This window comes from Aquila chrysaetos, chromosome 24, assembly GCF_900496995.4.
Source record: "Aquila chrysaetos chrysaetos chromosome 24, bAquChr1.4, whole genome shotgun sequence".
Classification (NCBI taxonomy): domain Eukaryota; kingdom Metazoa; phylum Chordata; class Aves; order Accipitriformes; family Accipitridae; genus Aquila; species Aquila chrysaetos.
In genome coordinates, this window is record NC_044027.1 from 13,535,022 (window position 1) to 13,555,790 (window position 20,769).

Here is a 20,769-nt window from a genome sequence, read left to right on the forward strand (position 1 = left end):
ACGTGACGCTCCGCGCCGACCAATGGCAGCGGCCCGCGCGCCGGCGCCTGCCAACACGCCCCCGCCCACACCCCCGGCGGCCACGCGCTCCCGCGAGGTGGGCGGGCGCTGACGCCAGAGGAACGCCTTCCCCTTCACCAATCGGAAGGAAACACCGCCCGGGGCGGAAGGTGGGCGGTACAGGCGCCTGAAGCAAACTCCCATTGGTCGAGCCCCTGGGGGGAGGCGGGGATAAGGCTACAACATCTCCAGTCAGATCGGGAACCGGGCGTCAGTTTGAGCTTGACGGACGCGGCATGTATCCGGTAGCTGCCAAAGCAGGGGGCGCCCTGTGTTGATGGACGGGAGATGCACCCAATGGAATTAGAGCGGGGAAATCCATGGGCGGACCTAGCCCTTCACAGGCCTCACGCAGGCCCAGTGGCCTGAGACGAGCGGCGAGGCGGGGCCGTCTCTTGGCCCCCCTCGACGGGCAGCGTGGCTGGCCAATGGCAGCGCGGCGCTGCCGGCGGGAGGCGAGATCTCCGCCTGACGGGCAGGCGGGCTGCCCAATCAGGCGAGGCAGGAAAGGGGGCTGATTCTGGAAGCCATTACGCCAGTGTCGCAGGGTGGAGGCCGTTCAGCGGGGTTTGCTGGGTGGCTGCGGTACGCAATTTGCGTATCGTTGGCGGTGCCAAGGGGGGAGCGGGGGGGGGGACGGACACCTCCGGGCCCTGAGGGGCCTCGGGGCCCCCCTGTTGTCCCCGGCCCCGGGGGCGAGCAGGCCTGGGGGGGGCCCTGCCCCCCTCGGCCCTGCCCAGCCTCCCCCAGGGCCCCCTGGGCCCGGCCAGGCCCCCCCTGACCTGCAGGTGTCCCCCAGTGCCCCCTCCTCCGTGCCCCCCATGGCCATGGCGTCGCCCCCGGCGCCCCCAGCCAAGAAGCGGAAGATGAACTTCTCGGAGCGGGAGGTGGAGATCATCGTGGAGGAGCTGGAGCGAGGCAAGCACCTCCTCATCAACCACTTCAACGCGGGCGTGCCCCTGGCCGCCAAGGCGGCCGCCTGGCACGACATCCTGCGCCGCGTCAACGCCGTCGCCACCTGCCACCGCGAGCTGCCCGAGGTCAAGAAGAAATGGTCCGACCTCAAGACCGAGGTGCGACGCAAAGTGGCCCAAGTCCGGGCTGCCATGGAAGGGGGAGGCGAGAGCCAGAACGGCAACGGCAACGGGCCAGAGAGTGAAGACCCGACCGGCGCTGCGACCGCCCCGGTTATCCTCACCCCCATGCAGCAACGCATCTGCAACCTGCTGGGAGAAGCCACCATCATCAGTTTGCCGAGTGGGGACTGCAGCGCAGGTGACGGTACCGAGATACCCATCACCGCGTCAGCCACCACGGTCACCCTGACCCAGAGTGAGTGCCGCGCCTGCTGAAGATGCTCTGTTCTGAATTGGAAGGTCATGCGGGGGGCCTTGACACCCACCTGTGAGGAAGCCCTGAGCTCTGTGCGGGGAAACCCCTAGCAAAAAGAACCCCCACGTCTCTGTAATGAAAGCATCATTCCCAGTATGTCCTCATGCTGTAGGGGAGTGGCTGCAAGATACGCACGTACTGAAAGTCAGCGTTGATAGCTGGGCTCGGCCTTAAGGACAAGGGAAGCCAGTATCCTTTGCACCTTGCAGATTGTTCAGTCGCCCTCTCTGGGAGCAAAAGCAGGGGGAGAAGCATCTCCAAGGCTGATTTCCCAGTCTGCCCCAAAGAGCAGCTGTCCTTCTGACTAGTGCCGTTCTGGGTCTGGGTCTTGTCTTTGCCCTTATGTCACTTGGTTAATGCCACTTAGAAAGATTGTTCTGGAGGTTGAGAAGTGATTTTGTCTAGACAGATAAGGCATGCCCTATTCCTTTGGACTGTACAGCCTAGAAGGAAGCTTGAATGAGGGTGGAGTAGACTTAAATAGGTCATTTTGTGCATTGCTGTTCATTGTATGTTATCTCACTGAACAGGCAGTATTCCTGTGATATTCTTTGAATAGTCCTGTAGATAAAAATCCCTGTATGGCAGCTACTTCTTACCCCCTTTCTGTCCTTTGTTCTCAGTTCCTGCAGAGACGACCTACCACAGTCTGGAAGACGGAGTTGTGGAGTACTGCACAACAGAAGCCCCCACCACGGTCACTGCCGAAGCGCCCTTGGAGATGATGGCACATCAACACGAAGTGTCTGCAAAACCCCAGGAGCTGAAAAGCCGAATTGCTCTGAACTCAGCCAAGCTCTTGCAGGAGCAGCGAGTGACCAACTTGCATGTGAAGGAGATTGCCCAGCACCTAGAGCAGCAGAATGACTTGCTTCAGATGATTCGTCGCTCCCAGGAGGTGCAGGCATGTGCCCAGGAGCGACAGGCACAAGCCATGGAAGGAACACAGGCGGCACTGAGTGCCCTCATCCAGGTCCTCCGCCCCATGATTAAGGACTTCCGTCGATTTTTGCAGAGCAATACACCCAGTCCATCGGTCACCACTGACCCCAGCCAGACGGGGCAGCAAGATGGCATGATCCAGTGAAAGAAACAGCGATGGGACGTCTTTCTTGGAAAAAACCCACCCGTGCTGCTGGTGGACACAGGGAGCAAGGGGTGCTAGCTCTTGTCAATGTGAAATGGCTCGCCTTGGAGTCTTGCTGAGCCTAAACAGCTTTCTTTCTCTGCTAATCTTATGCTAATCTGCCTTTTCAGACTCCTCATACAGAGCCTTAGCAGGATGTGTAATAAACCAGGAACTTAACATTGGTTGCTTTAGTTCCTTAAACAATAGATTTATTAAAAAAAAAAATTTTTTTTTTTTATTTCTGTTTGGAAAAAACTCTCCGAAGTATGACACCTCTCTCTTTTTCTCTCTCTCTCAAGATCTAGAGCCTTTAACTGACTTCTGACGTGGAGAGTCTTGTTGCGATATCACAGTACTGCGGCTGCCAAGGTACAGTTATCACAAACTGTAGTGCACGGTAGTGAATGCATTTCTGTCTCTTGCTGAAAGCATTTACTGGAAGTGTGGTACCGGATGTGGTACAACCTTCCCTCTGCACTGAAAGGTATGCGTGACATCCAGCCCATGCAGACCAGCACCAAGCCTACATGCAGTTTAAATCCCACCCACATCCCCCAAGGACATACATGGGATTAAAATAGTGCATTCACCTCATGTTCTATCTGCATGCGATCATGAAATTTCACTATGAACTTGGCAGATGTGATGAAAATTTCATGTCTTGGTTACCAGATACTGTCCTGGGATACGTATTGGAGCAATGTCTTACCTGTCTCAGCGTAGTTAATACACAAGGGCCTGGATGAGTTTCACTCAGGTGGGTGTAACAGGTGAAACTCCGTCTCTCTCCTCTGCATAGTTTGTCACCTCCATAACACCTTGATTCATCTAAGTGGACCTGGACTACAGAGCTTCAGCCACACAGTAATTCCCAGCATTTAGGAGTTTGTCAGCCACTGATTTAATTGAGTGAATTTTGGAGCATTTCTTGGTTCTGCTGGTGGTGGTGGTATTTGTTCTGTACTTGTTAGGAGCTGGAAGCAAGTACAGCCATTCTTTGTTAGTCTGCTAGCTGGCTTTGAGTGGCATTCTGAGAAACGGGTCGAGGTTCACCTCACTATTTTCATACCATTATACAGGGTAAAACAACATTACAGACACTTTTCTCTTCTTTGAGGTCTTCGGGCTGTGGGGCTTGGTCCTCAGTGAGAAAGCTTAATTTCACAGGATGGTGAATGTGATTCCCACAGACTTGCAGTAACTTCATGGACTTTTAGGTTAAAAGCTCCACTTGTACATGCATGAAAGCAAACTTAAAAAAAAAAAAAAGAAGGAAGCATAACTCTTCTCTCCGTACCTTGCAAAGTGTGTCACATTTAACGGGCTTGTTGCTTGCCAGGTATTACTTTTGAAATGGAACTTTTTCAGAGCTGGTATTTGCTTGCTGTTAAGTCTCCTTTAGGGCTGAGACATGGTGAGCAACGACTGATGAGGAAGTGAATTTGCACAATCAGATTAAACCTTTACCCAGCCTTTTATGGGGGGATGCTGATGGGGGACTCCTGGTTAGAGCAGTAGGTGAAGAGGCTACTGCTGCCTGTCTCTGGACTTTATTCATCTCCTCTGGTCCACAAGGCTGACGGGGGAGAAAAGGACAGCACGGTGAGAAGGGTTTGGCCCCCAGAACACTCTCGACCCTTTGGCACTGACATCTCTGCTGAGTCAGGGTGGCATCAGCTGCGTCTTCCCTCCTTGTCTGGCATCTCATCACATGAATAACACTCACCTGACTCTTCCTCTCAGACTTCGTGGAATCAAGTCAATTGCTCAATTGAAATTTATTTTTAAAGTGAAAACTATCTCATATGTGTTGGTTTACCTCATTTGTGTAATGATCTCTCCTTTACAAATACGAATTTTAATAAAAAATACATTTTTGGTAAACAGGCTCTTTCAGTTCATCGGTATGCTCCAGGGCAAAAATGAGTCCATGACAACAAGTTTGCAACAGAGAATCCTCGCTGAGAAAGGGCCAAAGAAAGCTGTGAACAGCCACGTGTCACGGTAGCTTTTAGTCTTGTTCATGAACTTTGTGGCCTCGTATTTACATAATTATGGTCTTTTTCAAATAACAGCTTTTACAGCCTCACCTTGGAGCACTAGTTATTTCATTGTGTATGACAGATTACTGAAGTATACTAATCTCCCAACTGCTCAGAAGATGCCACAATAGCCTAAAATGATGGATGAAGTACCAGCCTTTGGCATTAAATTGCAGTGTGCATTTTTTCAGTGACTAAGCACTTAAGCTGTGTTAGTTTCATAGGAGTAAACATGTTGCCCTTAGAACCACCCATTTTTCTTGTCTTTTCAGGATAAATATAGAGCTTAGTCAAGCAAGCAGCATTCAGGTGCAAGTTCCGTGTACACACTTTTGTCTCATTAAAAAGACGTAGCAACATTTTAAATGTAGGGTGAGCACTGTGATGAGGGGCTTGGTGGTTGCTCATGACGAGGTCATCAAACTTCAGAAGGGAGAGAGAAAAGTGTCCCTTAAAGTTAAAACCAGGAAGAACAGGTAAACATGGCACTTTAGAGGGTGAAGGTATATGTGGGGCATTCAACTGAACAGGGAACTGGTGCCCAAGCAGAACAAAAGCTGAGGAGTAACACCTATAGATGTTCATTTGTGCTCCTCAACTGTTCTCTTTGTACCTAGAGATTTGTATTCAGCATCCAGAGCAGGAAAGAGCTGTGCAGGGATGTTCTGTACCTCGGAGGTGAAGGTGAGCAGCCAGGCAGCGGGCGGCATCCTTTGTACCTGCTGGAGAAAGAGAAGTTTGGTGAGGGACTCTTGGTGGGTCAGAAGATAAACTTTGCAGCAATCGGAGGCAGCGGCCAAGCTGCCTGCCGCACCACTAGGTGCTTCAGGAGCAAAACTCTGCTTGTGATGTGTGCAGCTCAGGCACGGCTTTCCAGGAGATGGCACTGCGCAACGGGGCAAGGCACGGGGATCCTGAGCTGCTGCCAAGTACCAGGCATTGCAGGGCCCTGGCAGGATGTCCCAGAAATGACTGTTGTTGTCCAGACCTTTTGTGGTCCTGCTTGCTCCTCTCACTGATGAATCTTTTCAGGACTGAGAGCCCGGAGAGGAAGAAATTCAATGGGCAGAGCCCAGCGACGAGGAACACCAGGACCCCTAAAAAAGTCAGGATGCCTGAGAACACAAAGCAGGTCCCTCTGCTTCCCAGAAAGATGGGCAGAGGACACTGAGATGTCAGGACATCATGTCTCTCTTCGGGACGAGTTCATTGCAGAACCGAACAGGCAGGCACAAGATAAAAAACCACGATAATTCTTTAATTATAAGCAAAGGGGTAGGTTTTAAGATTTTTCAGAAGACCACACATAAATATGTTAGTATCCCACAAGTACAGTGTGCTGCCATAGCTACATCGCAGTTCTGGGAGCGGATCTCTGCCAAGGGACAGAATGATATCACCTGCATACTCACCCAAATTACCTTTACCTCCTCCAGCTTGTTTTTAAAGTTTGTCAAGCCTGTTTTGGCAAAGCATTCTTCTGGTTTTTTTGTGGGTTTTTTCCTGTTGCCATCTGAGAGGTTATTGCCAGCAGGTACTGTCAGCACAAGTGTGGTCTGTTAAGTATGAAAATTGAAGCATTTAAGATTCTTTGTCTTTCCTGAAAGCATCTGACAAGAAGCTTCACACAAATGATCAGCACAGCTTCCAGGCTCTGTTTTGTGAGCAGGAATGAAGCGCACACCACCTGCAAACTAGGCTCACCAGCCCTTGGGTCCCAGCCCCGCAAGGTGGTTAACCCAAGGCAGAAGCCCAGCCCCAGCAGGGACAGTTTCTGTTACCTCTACTGCCTGGGTTCCCAAATTAGAGGTTGCCGTGTCAAGTGGGAACCACAGACTTACAGTTGTTTCTGCTGCATTTGGGGTAACAGCAGCATTTGCGGGGCTGTAGCCAGAAGCACGGAACCAGTGGGAGAGCCCATGGCCAGCAAGTCTCTTGTCCGGCAGAGCGCTGAAGGTGACACCTGGGATACAGACACAGGATAACGCTTAATAAACACAACAAGCCTCGAGGCAAAGCGGGTTCCATTCTGCAGATTTTGGAAGAGGCAAACCAGCTCCAGTTCCACCAAAAGGCCTCCCGGAAAAAAGCAGAGAGTCCTGCAGCGCATTCCCAGGGCAAACTGGAGCAGACATGGAAACCAGTAAACAAAAAAAGCCAGGCAGCTGGATTTTCTGGTCTGGCCACATGTTTGGGGAAAGGAATCCACCAACTCCAGATTCCTGTGTTCCCTTTGTCTCTGCCAATAACAGGATCCCCCAGTCCTGGCAGGCCAGAAACCCACCGTGCAGGTGTGTCCTTCCCATGTCCAACAGGAAACCCAGCCTGGCACAGAAAGTGAAACAGTTCCTGGCCTTTATGATGATGAGTTCAGTTAAATATGGAACTAGTGAAATACACAAGCAGACCAAAGTAGAGCTCGCAGCCTGTTATTAAATTAAGCTGAGAAGACGTAAGCTTGGAATAACTCCACACCGTAGGATAATCCTATGTAATGGGGACAGGTACCCACTCCCCTCACAGGGTTTCCAGCAACCTGCATGCTACAGACAGGGCTCACACTGCTATGGTGTCCTGCCCCAGGGGCCTGCACCCCCTGCCCCATTTCGGGAGCTCCCCAGCCTGGGTCTGCCCCCCAGCTCTGCAGAAGGCACCCAACCACCACAGCTGCCCGGCTCGCAGCTCCTGTACAGCTTCTCAGAGCGGGTGCATTGCAGGTGCTTGGCCACCAGCAGCATGCAGAACACCTCTATAGCATAAAGCATCGTGTGACAATCTTTTCTTTTTGGATGACAAGGCTGAAAGCTCATTAAAGCTATTATAACAGAGGTTACAGGTGTAACAGAGTAGAGCCATTATTGTGTTTATGCTGTTGCAGCAACGTGTATAATTTAGTTTTCAAACTTTAATCATTTGGCTGCTAGGACAAATGGATCAGCGTGATGATGTTTTCCAGAGGAAGATGCTGATAATGTAATTTACAGGGCTTGATGATTTGCTCATGCATCTGGGATTCCCCTGGGATAAGAGATAGGATTTGACGGCTCACCAAACACATTATAGAATCTATCTCGCTTCACCTTGCTGAGTTTTGTCCCTTCTGAATTTATCTTGCTTTGTTTCTCCCCTGCTGCTGTACCTCAGCTCTCAAAGTGGGGAGGCAGGAGGCAAGAAAAGCCATCTCTGTTCCTGCTCACCCGCAGTGCCAAGGCGAGCAGAGCATAGAGATCCCAGCCCTGGCCGGAGACACACCTCCAATGATAGCAGAGGTGAGGCCCAGACTTAACTGCAGAGCCCCAAACTGATAAATTATCCCAGACTGATAAGACGATGCCCTGAGCCAGCAAAAGTTGAGGAAGTGGTGGCAGCAATGGGGAGAGGCATCAGGAAAGACTTAGGTCAGGGAGAACATGGGGCAGGGACGTGGCTGAGGTTCACACAGCAAAGGTGAGGTGGGCACAGTGAGGCCGAGGTCGTAGGAGAGAAATCAACAGCATCCGATTCTGGGGTAAGCAGAATCAGTATGTATCAGAGCACCCTGTTCACACACATGGCCCCTTAGTGAGTGGATTGGATCTGGATTGGAAAATAATATAAAGCCAGTGGGATGGTGGATGGACAGAGATACCCTGCATCCACATCCCCTCTGTGGTGCCTCTGTGGGGCTCAGACTAACTCGCCCACTCTGAGATCAGCAGAGGCACACGTTTGGAGGAGCACTGTCCCTTTAAAAAATGTGAATTTGTCCAGAAACAATTATGCAGCATAAACACAGAAAAATCAACAGGGTGAATTTCGAACTAATAAAGATTTAATCTCTAAGTCATGAGACTGCGTTTGTTAGGAAAATATACATACCCCTGAGAATCCAGCTACGGTTGCTATATTACACACTGTTCAGCAGCTCACTGGGCATTTTTCCAAATCCGTTTATTTTTAACATCAGTCACATTATTCAATTAATTATAAAAACACTGAGGTTTTCAAGAGATGTTTCTGATAAAACTGCCAAGTAAATATGCGTGAGAACAGCAAGGATTAAAATCTCTAAACTTTAGCATTTGGTGCTGTTGCTATAAACAAGAGAAGTCCTCCAAGGAGGTTATTTATCAGAGTGAATCATACCAGATAACACACAGCCTCCTCCCACACCACAAACAGAGAGATCGTTTGTCCTTTACCTAGTGAGGAAGCGAAAGATCAACACGTCCGTCAGTGGTACGCTCAGGGAATGAGAAGTGTGAGGGACTGGGCTGGATTCTTCAGATGCTTCCAGCATTTGAGCATCCCAGCTTGGCAAATATTAAATATTTAGCAGACTGAGCTCTTTCCCAATAAACTGAGAAATAGAAAGCAAAAAAGCCCAGCCCATCTCCAGCAATGTCTCGAGGCCTTGAAAACACCAGGTATCCATTGATGGAACGATTCAAGCCCTACCTTTAAAAGCAGCCTCCACAAACCCTGCTGTATGGGAAGACTGATATGTCCTGAGATGGTTTCACTGTACCAATATGAAATATTTTCCCAGCCCAAAGTCTGTGTATCTGCTTAACCTGGTAAGCAAGAATCATAACAACACATTTGGCTTAATCCAGTTTTTAACTTTTACCCAAGTACATTGACATGTACTTTTCCTAGCAGACTTTTTTTTTAAAGGCTCACATTGCGGTAGAATTATTTGATAGCTCTGATATTGTCTGCATAGATGGCAAAGATTAAAGGCAAGGAGTCTGGGCATCAAAGCCTGGCAAAGAGAGCGAGGACTCCCAGGCTTTCATCCAAGCTTTACCAGACATGCAAATCAGCCTTGGGAAAAGTCCTTCCCATATGAGCCTCAACTTCTCTGCCAGAGACTCTTAGGCACATCCCTAACTTTAAAAACTAGGCAAATCATATTGATGATTGCAGACTCCTTCAGGACAAGGAGAGACATTTTGTTCTGCTTGCCCTTAAACAATGGAATCCTGCCTAACCAGGGATCCCAGCCACAGCACAGGACACAGCAGCAGCACATAATAACAGGGAGCCATTTTGATGAAGAGATGTGTTTAACTGGTTGCCACATCTCACACACAGAGGGTGAGACTCCAGCTCCCGGCCCTGCCTTGCGCTGCCCACAGGGGTGTGCAGTGCCAGGGCCTCCCTCCTGCTCCACAACAGCCAGCCCAGATGCTGCTGGTCAGCCTGACCCACGGCCCGCTGTGTGGTACCCAAAGGTGCCAAGAGAGGACAGGGCGGCCACACCGCTGCGTTTGTGAGGCAGTGCTGCCTGAAGAGCTGCAGCGCACGGGACATACCTATTGGAAGGTGTGTCACCAGGAGCTGCCTGGGCAGGGAGGGCACTGGGACAAGGACAGGGCAAGGCGTCCTGGATGTCAAGGGGCAGCGCTGAAGAGAACACAGAGAGACCACGTCTGTCAGAGCTGCCTCTCCCATCACCTCAGCCCAGGCAGGGTCACCTCGGCTGCAGCCTCCAGGGGCCGAGGCCTGCCATCCTCTCATCCAGCCCCCTCCAGCCCCGTGCACTCCAGCGCCATCTCAGGGCTGCTCGGCCTGCGGGGTGCCTATGGGACATCCCGGAGGGGGCGGGAAGGCCCGAGGAACCCCCCTGCCCGGCAGCCACACGACTGGCCAGGCAGCCAAGCTGCGCCACGCTCCCGCCGCCCCTCCCCGGCGAGGCGACACCGGGGCCGCCACAGAGCCCCCCGCTTCCCGCCCACTCTCTCAGCCAGGAGGCGGGTCTTGCCCAAACCGACAGCCTCCGCCTCCAATCGCCGCGCTTTCTTCCCCGCCCCGTGCCGGAGCAACCAATCAAAGTCTCGTCTTTCTCGGCCCGCCTTCTTGCGGCTTGTCCAATCGGGCGGCGCCGCTCTCCTGTTCCCCTCCCCCCTCTCCGTGGAGGAGGTGGGAGGGGGGGTTGGTTACGTAGTGTCGGATCGGTATTCCCGAAGCGCGGTGGTGGCGTTGCTCTGCCTTGTGGCTGCTTGCGGAGTTGGCGTAGCGGCCGCAGTTTGCGTAGCGCTAGCAGAGGCGGCTGTGGCGGGGAGCAGCGGTGGCTGTGGCGGCCGTGCGAGGAGAGGGCAGGAGGTTCGAGCAGGGCCGGGCAGGGACCGGGCCAGGACCGGGCCGCAGGTCGGTGGAGGGAGCCGGGAAGCGGGCTGAGACCTCCCGTCGGTCAGCTCGTGATTGGGGGGCCGGGAGGGGGGCTGAGACCTGGCTGCAGCTCGGTGCACGGATCATGGGGCCGGAGCTGGGCTGCGGTGCGGCCCGGCTACGGCCCAGTGCTTGGCCCCTGGGGCTGGGAGGGGGGCTGATACCTGGCTGCAGTTCACTCTGTGGTTCACAGGGCCGGGAGGCAGGCAGAGACCTGGCCACCGTTCAGTGCTGGGCTCAGAAAGAGAGCTGAGACCTGACCACAGCTTAGTGCATGGCCCAGGGGTGCCAGGGGACAGGCTGTGATGTCACTGCAGCCTGGTAAGTGGTGCATGGGGCCCAGAGGCGGGCTGATACTTGTACGCGTCTCGGTGCACAGTCCGGGGGGCTGGAAGGCAGGCTGAGACCTAGTAGCAGCTCTGTGCAGGGGCAGGTATGGCTCATGGAGGGGGCTGGTGGTGCGGAGCAGTCACCAATCTGCCCCCTTGCTCTGCTCCAAGGCAGCCGTAGGAGAGTGGTGCCTCTGCAGAGGTGCCCAGGCCCGGGTGCAGTGGGCAGAGCCGCCTGGATTCGCCCGCTCCCGCCCGAGCGGGAGAGGGGCTTTAACCGCACACCCGTACAGGCAGCAGGAGCTTTGCCTGCATTGGTTTGCAGTCATTAATTCTTAGTATCAGTGAGGATTGTTTACTGCCCCGTGTTCATAACCTCGTCCCTTTTAGATGCTAATCAGCTCTTGCCTCCCTGGCTTAGGTGTTGCATAAATGTGTAATGAAATTACTGTCTCCAGCCCCAAACTGAACTGTGCAGGGCACAGCTTGGTGTAGACCTGGTGCTGGGAGAAGGCAGCATGCTCGGTGGGCCTGGCTATTGGACAGCCAGATGACCTGATTTGGTTGTTATGCTGTGTAATCTGGAGCAGACTGCTTTTTTTTCCTATGTGCTGCTTCCTCCATTTATAAGATACAGGTGCTAACACTTAGGGCTGGTTGGAAATACAGAAAAGAAACAGATTTTTGCATTTCTTGAGATTGCTTTTGCTTACACTTGTTAGACTACATGTTAGACTGATCTTGCTCTGTAAACTGCTTCTAAAGATGATGGGTGAAAATAGAGCAGATTTTTATTAGCAGCTTTGCAAAACAGAAATTACGAGGGGGATGACAACAGTGAAGCTTGCCCTAGGCAAAAAGGGGAAAGAGGATGTTGGGGCCAGGCTAATTGGGGCCATACCTCTTAAGACTGGTATGAGTCCGGACTGAATATTACCCATCCAAACAGGTTTTAGAGGAGGAGGAGCCCAAGACTAGCTGGAACTAATTTACTCATTTCCCTCCCAAAGGCTGACCCGAAGACCTGTATCAAGGAGTTGCACAAGAGGAGGAGATAGAAACTGGAAGCTCTCTGAATGTGCTGCCCACAGACTTAAGGCTTCGTCGGAGACTCAAGATGACTTCCCACGAGAGATGCTTTCTGGAGGGGTTGTGCTGAAGACAGAGCACTGCAGCCTCTAACTGGGACAGCTCCTGCTGGTCTGGAGCTGAGACTGACTTCTCTCCGTCCCTTTTCCCTTGGAGATGTTGCAGAGATTTAATCTGACCTCTTCCTCCTCACCTGAAGCCTGTCGTGGCGATGATCCCACAGCCAGATCCGACCACCAAAGAGAAGAGGATTGTGCGTTTGAAGCTGGGCCATCTTTGTAACTGAACTGGAATTTACTCCCTGCTTGCGCTCCTTGAACGAGTGCCGTTCCTCTGCTTGTCTGTGTGTGTTTTGAGCCGCTCCTACCCAATCTTGTTTGGAATTCCTGGGCTTTCCACGCTGAATTTGCCCATGGCTTTCCTGATGAAGAAGAAGAAATTCAAGTTTCAGACAAGTTTCACTCTAGAAGAGCTGACTGCTGTCCCCTTTGTGAACGGGGTTCTGTTCTGCAAAATCAGGCTGCTAGATGGAGGAGACTTTGCTAGCTTATCTACCAGGTAAGAAGCTGCTTGCAGACTTGCTTCCTGGCTGTGCTTCTTTCCCTGGTTATTCTTCACTTGAGCGGTTTAGCATATGGCTACCACTTGCCTACCCCTTGATGGCATTTTAATAGTTCTGTTGTAGGGCCCCACATGCCACATATTCTCCGGAGCAGGGGGGAAGAACATGGCTGGGGAGCTCTGAACCTGGGTGGTGTTGGCTGATCAGAGCTGGACTGAGTTTTTCAGAGATGTGGGGAGGGAGCAGGAGGTCGTTCCGCTGAAAGGGACTGGGGTTTGTAGATGAAATCCTCTCTCCCCCATCCCCCTCCCTGCACTTGCCCAAGCTCTCACATGCTATTTCAGACCGTATGCTATTTTGCTTTCATGCCTGACTTGAAACTCCACTCTGTAGAAAACTGTATCTAAGCAAATCAACCCTTCCCAACTTTGCTCTCCCCTTTTGCTTTCGAATTACTGTTCTTGGTAAGAGTGGAAGTAGCTTGCTTTGCATTGCAAATTGCTGTGCAAGGGAAAACTGCTGCCTGGAGTCAAAGTTGTCAGTGTTAAAGACACAGTTTATCTCCTTGAACTGATGCCATTGCATCTTCAAGTTTATAGCTGCAGTATTTTCTTTTTTATGTGATCTGTCATACCAGGATCATTCTGCTGCACATCCTATAAGGTTGTTCTGCCATGTGTATTGGCATTTCTCTGACTCCTTCAGGCAGGTCTGTCCCCACTCCTGCTACTAATTGCTAATAAAAACTTGCTTTGTTTCCAACTATGCACATAGATTATCACCAGCAGTATGCAAACGCGAATTCCATAACAGCCCAGACTTGCTTTCTTTCTGCCTCAAGATGTGAAGGAAGCCTTCAGTGGCTTTCAAAACTTGTTTTTTTGCTTTCCTGAGTGACTGCTCAGTTTTAAAGGTACAGGATTAGTTTGTGCTAGCTGTTAACTGCTTTATCCCAGAGCTGAAGCCTGGTTTGGTCTGGTTTTCCTCTTTGTGGTGCTGCACACTGAGCTTTCTCATTTCAGAAGAGAAGATTTTATTGGGCAAGCATAAAACATTTCTGTCTTGCAAATAGAAGTGGTAGGGCATTGCTCAAAGCTTGGTTTTTCTTCCAGAGGCACAGTGCAACCTCATCTGAAGTCTGTAGAAGCCGTGGGTGTGGAACACCTCCAAAAATGGACTTTGAATTAATTTCTCTTTTGAAGAAAATCTATCAAAAGAGCTTTTCCTTACAGTGTTCTCCCCTGAGGCTAGATCCTTGGGTTTGGTGGAAGCAGCTTATCTAAGGAATTCAAACAGTATGTGAACTTGGAAAGAAATTAACCCCTCTGCTTCCTGGAGTCAATAAAATGAGTTAAACTGGAGGGTATCTCAGGAAAAGCCTCTGCTGAGAAATGTAGATTTCCTTCTCCCTGTCATCCTTGAAAGCAGCTTTTAGGAGCTGTCGCTGGGGTTTGCTGATGCAGCCAGCCGTTTGAGTTGCATTGGATTGTTTTCTGAGCTGGCTGGCGTTCAGCAGTTCGCTCAGTGCAGCGCGCTGCAGATGTGTTCCAGCAGCGAATCCTCTGTAATTCAAACCAAACACATACATTACTCTCAACCGGCTTGATTGCTTATAAACGAGCAAAGGGGAAGTAGGCTGTTGGGTTTGCCGCCTTTCCCCTAACCTGTCTGTACTCTAACTGAAAGCACATGGAAACCTGTTCCTGCTTGAAAAGTTAGGAGTCTCAGTGGTATTGAGTCATTTGACCTTTTCCAAATATTTTCCCATGTTGCAGTTAGAGAAACTTCAGGAGAGGTGAATTTCCAGGAACGGTGAGGAGAAGAGTTACTGTGTGGAAAGTCTCCCAGATCATGCTTTGGCTCTGCTCTATGCTTCTCTAGTCATTTCCGTGACCTTTTTGATACTCTTTGGATCTGGGGAAAATTAAAGAGAAGGAGATGCTGTATTCATGTTGTGTTAGAAGTCTATACATTATTTAGGACCTGTGATTATTTCTCTGAAATCAACCACTGCCAAAAATGACTGCATTTGAGGTTGCAGTGTCTGTCAGGTCATCTTTTGTGAGCTGCTTATGTAAAAGTCTGGTGTTTGCTCTGCAATCAATTTGGGCTTCTTCTGCGGTCTGTGGCAATAGGAGGTGTGCAGCTATGATTGAGCACACCACTAGCTCTTTTAGCCCATGAGTTTTCAGAGAACTGATCTGAACAAGGTGTCCCATGTCGTTTGGAGTCTGTAAACAGCAGGGAGAAGTAGGTATAAGAACCCTTTGTAGGACACGCTAAATCAGTTTTCTTTTTTCTCGATTAAGTGACATATGACGTGGAAAGAAGAGTGTTGTCTGAGAATATAAGAATCTCCAGAGGCAGTTTTTTCAGGTTATTTACAATAGACTTACTTGGCAGCTTGGGCGTGTCTGTAGTGAGAGGTGGAGATATGATATATCCAATGAGTTGCTAGGTGGCACCGAGTTAATTTGACCTGTGAGCAGAGCAGAAGTGGGAGGCTGTCCTGCCGGCTTCCGTCAGCCCATCCTGGTCCCAAGTCCACTTCAGCCTGGGTTGCACATACCTGCTGCTGCCTGGTGCTGTGGATCTGGTGGGACACACCTCGGGCCGGGACCCCCCACCTGGGCTGTGAGCTGCTCATATCTCCTCTGCCTGGACTGGGACAAAGCAGCTTGGCTGGAGGGGAACCTGTCTGAAATGCATTAAGACTTAACACTCTTAGGAATCCAAGGCGCTCTGGAAAAGGTCCAGGTCCTGTCAGCATATTCAGCTTTGGGGATCTGCCTCTCTTGGGTTTTCTGGTTTGGTTTATTTTTTCTTGCAGGCAGGTACCGTTTTTCCGTGCTTGCTGTGCTCAGGCCTTGCATTAAACCATGGGTCTTTAACTGACTAAAGTTGCAGCTGTGAATATCCTTTTGCTTGTCCTTTCCCCTCCCTTTGTAAAGTCTCCTTACGCTCCTGCGGGGCTTCTGAGTGTAAGACTTACCCGTTTCAGTTTACAGTGCTCTGCATGAAAAGCACCTATTGTTTGTGTGTTTATCACCCTGTTGTTGGATTACCGAAGTTGGTCTTCTGAAAATGGGTCTGAGCCAGGTGTAGGCCAGGCAGGTGCTGTATTTCCCCATGGAGAAGTACCAGTATATTCCTTGAGTAGTATTAATCCAGATACTTAAATAGCACAACTGCCAGTGAATTCAGTTCCCTCCCAAGTATCTTTAAAAATAGCAGGCACAGAGCAGTAGCGATGTATTCATGGCAACCGTTTTTGTGAAGCAGATGGGCTGCTGCGTTTTGTACCAGTTTTAAGCTTTTTGGGGGAGTGTGCATCTTTGTTCCTAGAGAGATGATACGATAAGCTCATCAGGAGGTTTTGGATCCATGAATCGGCGCAGGCAGGAGGCTGGATGTCCAAATGAGGCAAAGCTACAGGCTGATGTAGCACATACATGTACATCTTTGGGTACCATAGAAGAGGAAGACTTGATGAAATTTATTCCCCCTCTCTACTTACAGTGTCAGGTAATGTTGAGTGACAGCCCGATGCTCTTTAACTTGGAGCTGATTGATTTCTGGCTGCGTGTTGGTAATGAGCGTTGCTGGTGCATGATGTGAAGGAAGTGGAGAGCCAGGTGTTATCCACAGACTCCTGACCCTTCATCCTATGTTGTTCTGTTAGCGTGCCAACAGTTTCACTCTGGTATTTCTGGATTTGAAGGAAGGGATTGTACTCTGAAAGCCCCTGGCTGGCTCTAGAGGAAAAACTGTTTTGCACGAGTAGAGCAACTTTGAGGGCATTTTCCACCTTCCTCATTGTCTTCTGAAGGTACCTCAGACTGTATTTCCTTAGGGAGCGTGTGTTCCCAAGCACGTTTCAGCTGGGTTTTCTGATCCTGGCACTCCTGCGCCATTTCGAACCAAAGAACATAGTTTGTCTCCTGCAGCCCAGCAGCTGTTTGCACGCAGGCTCGATCTGGGAAGAGCTCACCCCTGTTAGGGTGGTCTGGCCTCAAAGTATTTTGGTGCTGTAAGCTTGAACTGAGAATGTTCTTAGCCTTGCAATTTTTAATAAGAGTGAAAGGCCGCTTCCTGCGCTGCATGCTTTTTTTTTTTTTTTCTGTGTGTGTAAAGCTGCATCAAGAAAGCCAAAGGAAATGCTGATATTTGGGGAGGCACCTCATACTGATAGCTCCCTGCGGACTGAGGTCAGCTTTTGTGTAAGTGTGGCTTTGTCATCCTTCTGTAGGTATGGACGTAAAGCTACTTGCTTTTCTCAGCTGGCAGGATGCAAAGTATTATTACGTCTTAGTAGTATACACAACACAGCTGACGATTCAGAAACCTTTGCAAAGGGAGGTGCAAGTTGTACCACCTCTGAAATGCAGCTGTGTCTCAGTGGTGACAGTTGGAAATCATCTAATTCCCTGTCTTCACATAGTCACTGTGCCTGATGTTAGAGAATCCTTCAGGTAACTAGGTTCACCATGTTTGGCTCTTTCATACTGGAAAATTGTTAACTGTTTGGTTAATCAGAGACCAAAGGACTGATTCAGCCCACTTGAGATCTAAATCTTCACCACTGTCTGCCTTAAAACAAAGGTTAAGTAACTAAATAGTTTCTTCTAGAGTCAGCGTCCCCAAGAGGGAAGAAAACTAGTAGCAAAAGGAGAGGATCGCTGGCTGAGTTCTGGCTTTTGATTTGAGTGGGATTGCCACGGTGCAGTAGAGGAAGGAACTTGGTTGTGGCTCTAAACCATTCTCCCAGTTCCATATTTTAGGAGGACATGCATTTGGCTCTATCCTCTGCTAGAGCGTGTGGTGTGATAACATATTTTAAAAGTGCTTTTGTTGCAAACATGTCTGAAAATGCAGACCTTCCCCATGTGTAAATATATTCCTAATATACAGACCAAGAAAGTGAGTTTTAATGCTCCAGAGCAGCTTCACATGCTAACATCCTTCTTCCCTGGCTGCAGCCTCAGGAGTGGGCTGTGGGGGTGTTAATGGAGGAGGCATTTGAATACAGTCTCTAGAAATGATTTGCAATAAAACATAAGCTAGTTCAAGATAATATTAAGGCATAGTACCTGCACTGCTTGCATTCTGAAACAAATATAGGGAAACTGTGCAGAAAAGATCAGAAAAAGGGGTTTCGTTCCAGCAGTTTAGCTAAATGTAGGTGAAAGTCGTGAGAGCAGAAGCAGTGGATGAGGTTTCACCTCTGGCAAGTTGAGTATGTTGGAAAAAGTGCAGAAGTGATACAGCACCGCAAGGTCCCCAGCACAAACGATCTTAAGCTGTGCTTTGAGTTTGGAGAGCATTTCTATCACCTTTTCTGGGCTCTGGCTGCTACACCTGAAGGGTCTGACCACAGAGGCTTTGGGGTGGGTTGATTTGCTTTGTGCTGGACTTGCCTCTTCCTGTCACCCATCACTGCGTTGGAGCCTGTTGCAAGATTGGCAGTTACGTTGAAACTTTCCTGCCACAGGGGCTGTATCCTGTTGAGTAAAGAACATTCTCTGTTTATGCTCTGATGCCTGTTCCGGCTGCTGTGGCTCAGGCAGGGGCTGCTTTGTTGACCAGAAGCTGTAATCTAAAGCCCTGTAACCGATACGCTGTGTGTACAGCATCAGTAAATATGTTCTGATACAGCTGGCTTTCAAACTTCCCCCTCATTGCCGACTCTGAACTGTCATTGCTTTGACAGCTAACTCTTACCGACAGCCTTACCTGTGTGGCTTAAGCAGCCCTTGGCTCAGAAAATTACTCATTGGAAATTAATGTTCTGCTTTGAGACTGGGACCCTGTGGCCCACTTGATTTGCAGGGTGGCAATACCATCAGCTCTGGCTGAGGATAAGGGGAGGTAGGAGAGAGAGGGTGTGCCCCCCTTTCCCCCTCCTTTAAGACATGTATTTATTTCTGAAATACAGGAGAAAACCTAAATGGCTTCTAGTCTGTTTATTCTTTGTGCTCTTGAGCTGCCATAAGTGTTGACTCTAGCTTTGTAGCTGTATTTCTGAGGAATTCATGCATGCCTTCGGGAGCCTGTGGTCTCACTGCACAGTGGTTGGTATTTTAATAGGCCATAAGTTGCCAGTGGCAAGTTGTTCTGGTACCAGTTTCTAGATAAATGAGGTAGGTACAGATTTATTTCTTATTATTATTTTATTGCAGGAAGCTACAACTGGTAGCGTTTCGGGAAAGAACTCAGCGTCTCCCTCAGATCAGAAACCTCCCTCACTTGAGGGCAGGTCTGTATGCTCACAAGCCTGATGGAGTGCGATGGTGAGCTCTTGCAGCATCCACCTGCACTCGGCTCTGTAATGTCTCATCTGTGCAAGGACAGACCGATGTGGCTCTGTATGCGGCCTCCCTTTTTCAAACAAGATATGCTCTGCATCTTCTGTGGGCTGTTGGCTCTGCGCTGGGCTTGCAGCCTGCTTTGAAGTGGGTCGGGAATTATTTTGTAGCTGTGGCTTATATAATAAAACAGAAGCCTTTAGGAGTGCCCTGGACCAACATTTGGACCTGCTTGTTTCTTCTGTAATGGCCTGTGACCTCGTATCAGTAATCCATGCTGTAAAGGTGATGATTTCAGGTGTTATTTCAGGGGGCTGGATGTGTTACCCCACCCCAGTACCAGCTGCTTACCCTGCGGGATGAGAGGCTTGTTTTTTTTCTTGCAGTTTATTCATATTTTGCCTTTGTGCACATGCTGGGAGACACGATACGCATTGCTATCGTAACTCCGGACTTGGCATCATGATCCTTCTGGTACCATACAGTGGGACTCGGCATCTCATTTTAGCGCCTGGGTTTGAAAGGCACTTCCCACTGGACAAACAGTTGTGCCTGTGTTCGCTGGATGAACAGTCTTCTTGTTTGGTGTACTTTTAATCTGATGAGCAAGAAAGGGAATTGTTCTGCAGGATTCAAAATTGCTGATCTTCATGGATGTCATTTTCACGTGCTTCTTGTGGGTCTCCCGTGTAGCTCAATTGATAAGGCTGAAATGAGGAAAAGATCAAGGAAATGGGGTGGGGTTGTGGGGATGGGGAAGAAAACAAAGAGGAAGCACATGGAGACTAGAGGATTGGGAGGAGGCAACTGTGGAAGAGACAGGATGTTTTAGATAAGCAATAGCATATACAGTCCGTATAATGGATACTTTCCGTGCAGATAGAAAGTAGGTGAGCTGGCGAGAGGACAGGATTATGCCTTTCCTTTGGCTGAATTTGTCATACTTCATTGGTGAGAGGAGGCATTGAAGGAGGTCCCATGTTGTAGTAGGAGATGGGACTGAAGCTAAAAATACTTTTACTGCCGTATGCTGTACTCTAAATAAGAAATGAACCCTGTCTGTTCAGCCTGAAAGCACTGAGGGTGCTTACATGGGAAGAAGGAAGAGAGTATATGGATTTAGTGTCCTGGAAGGGCTAGAAAGCTGCAGCACTAATAAGCAATGCAGCTTTAGAGACCTACAGAGACCATCACCCCTGCATGTGGTTGGTAACAGCCTGAAATGTGCTCTCTGAAATAAACAACTAAAGCTAGAAAATTTTCTTTTGGGATTGCTGCTTCCTAGAGCCGCGTGTTTGCCTCAATGAGGCAAGTTCATTCTCTTGCCATTCGGTGTACCAAATGTAGAAAACAAAATGTAAGGTCTTGTTTAGTGTCTTTCAGAAATTACCAAGCTTTATGCTCCAGTCTGGCTTTGGAATGGAAAAGCAGATCAAGGAACCTATAATAGGAAACCCTGTGAAAGGTCTGTGGTCTCAGGGTTTCAGTTTGGGGTAGTTGCATACCTCCATTTTGCTTCCAGAATAAAACTTCGTATGAAATGACTGTGACGAGGTGTTTCACTAATGGATATTGGGTTAATGATCAACAAAGACTCCCTCAGCCACCTGCCATGTGAAAGACTGGTCAGCACATGCCTACCTGTGCTCCTGCCTGCCGCTGGAGTTTCCATTCCTCCTGAAATACAAGTTGTGAGTGTGAGGAGTAC

At 49.6% G+C, this 20,769-nt stretch overlaps 2 protein-coding genes across 9 annotated transcripts in view; both read left to right on the forward strand.

Moving 5' to 3' along the window:
• Positions 1 to 288: 288 nt before the first annotated feature.
• Positions 289 to 4,465, forward strand: NAIF1 (nuclear apoptosis inducing factor 1). Of its 5 annotated transcripts, XR_003921417.2 has the most exons (4): positions 289 to 1,392; positions 2,076 to 2,950; positions 3,254 to 3,338; positions 4,157 to 4,465. XR_003921417.2 is itself a non-coding variant. In XM_030000890.2 (2 exons), exons 1-2 carry the CDS (start codon positions 882 to 884, stop codon positions 2,537 to 2,539), a joined length of 975 nt encoding a protein of 324 aa, XP_029856750.1. In that variant the 5' UTR covers positions 289 to 881; the 3' UTR covers positions 2,540 to 4,465. The 5 variants fall into 5 exon arrangements, 1 of the variants encoding a protein (XP_029856750.1); XR_003921416.2 differs by having other exon boundaries at positions 2,076 to 3,338; XR_003921415.2 differs by having other exon boundaries at positions 3,254 to 4,465.
• Positions 4,466 to 10,529: 6,064 nt separating this feature from the next.
• The window catches only part of FAM102A (family with sequence similarity 102 member A), a 38,632-nt gene continuing 28,392 nt past the window's right edge, over positions 10,530 to 20,769 (forward strand). For 2 of the 4 annotated variants that reach the window (XM_029999420.2, XM_029999421.2), the window contains exon 1: positions 12,664 to 12,752. Coding sequence is in view for 2 of the 4 variants with exons in the window: in XM_029999418.2 (XP_029855278.1) it covers positions 12,607 to 12,752 (146 nt within the window). In the remaining 2 variants the exon portion in view is untranslated. Of the gene's footprint in view, positions 10,756 to 12,115; positions 12,753 to 20,769 lie in introns of those variants that run through there. The other 2 variants (XM_029999418.2, XM_029999419.2) reach the window with 2 other exon arrangements.

Excerpts from the sequence above, each read along its gene's own strand:
- NAIF1 (XM_030000890.2), top strand. The coding sequence starts at position 882 with ATGGCCATGGCGTCGCCCCCGGCGCCCCCAGCCAAGAAGCGGAAGATG. Across the intron at positions 1,393-2,075 it reads CACGGTCACCCTGACCCAGA|TTCCTGCAGAGACGACCTAC; the intron begins GTGAGTGCCGCG and ends CTTTGTTCTCAG.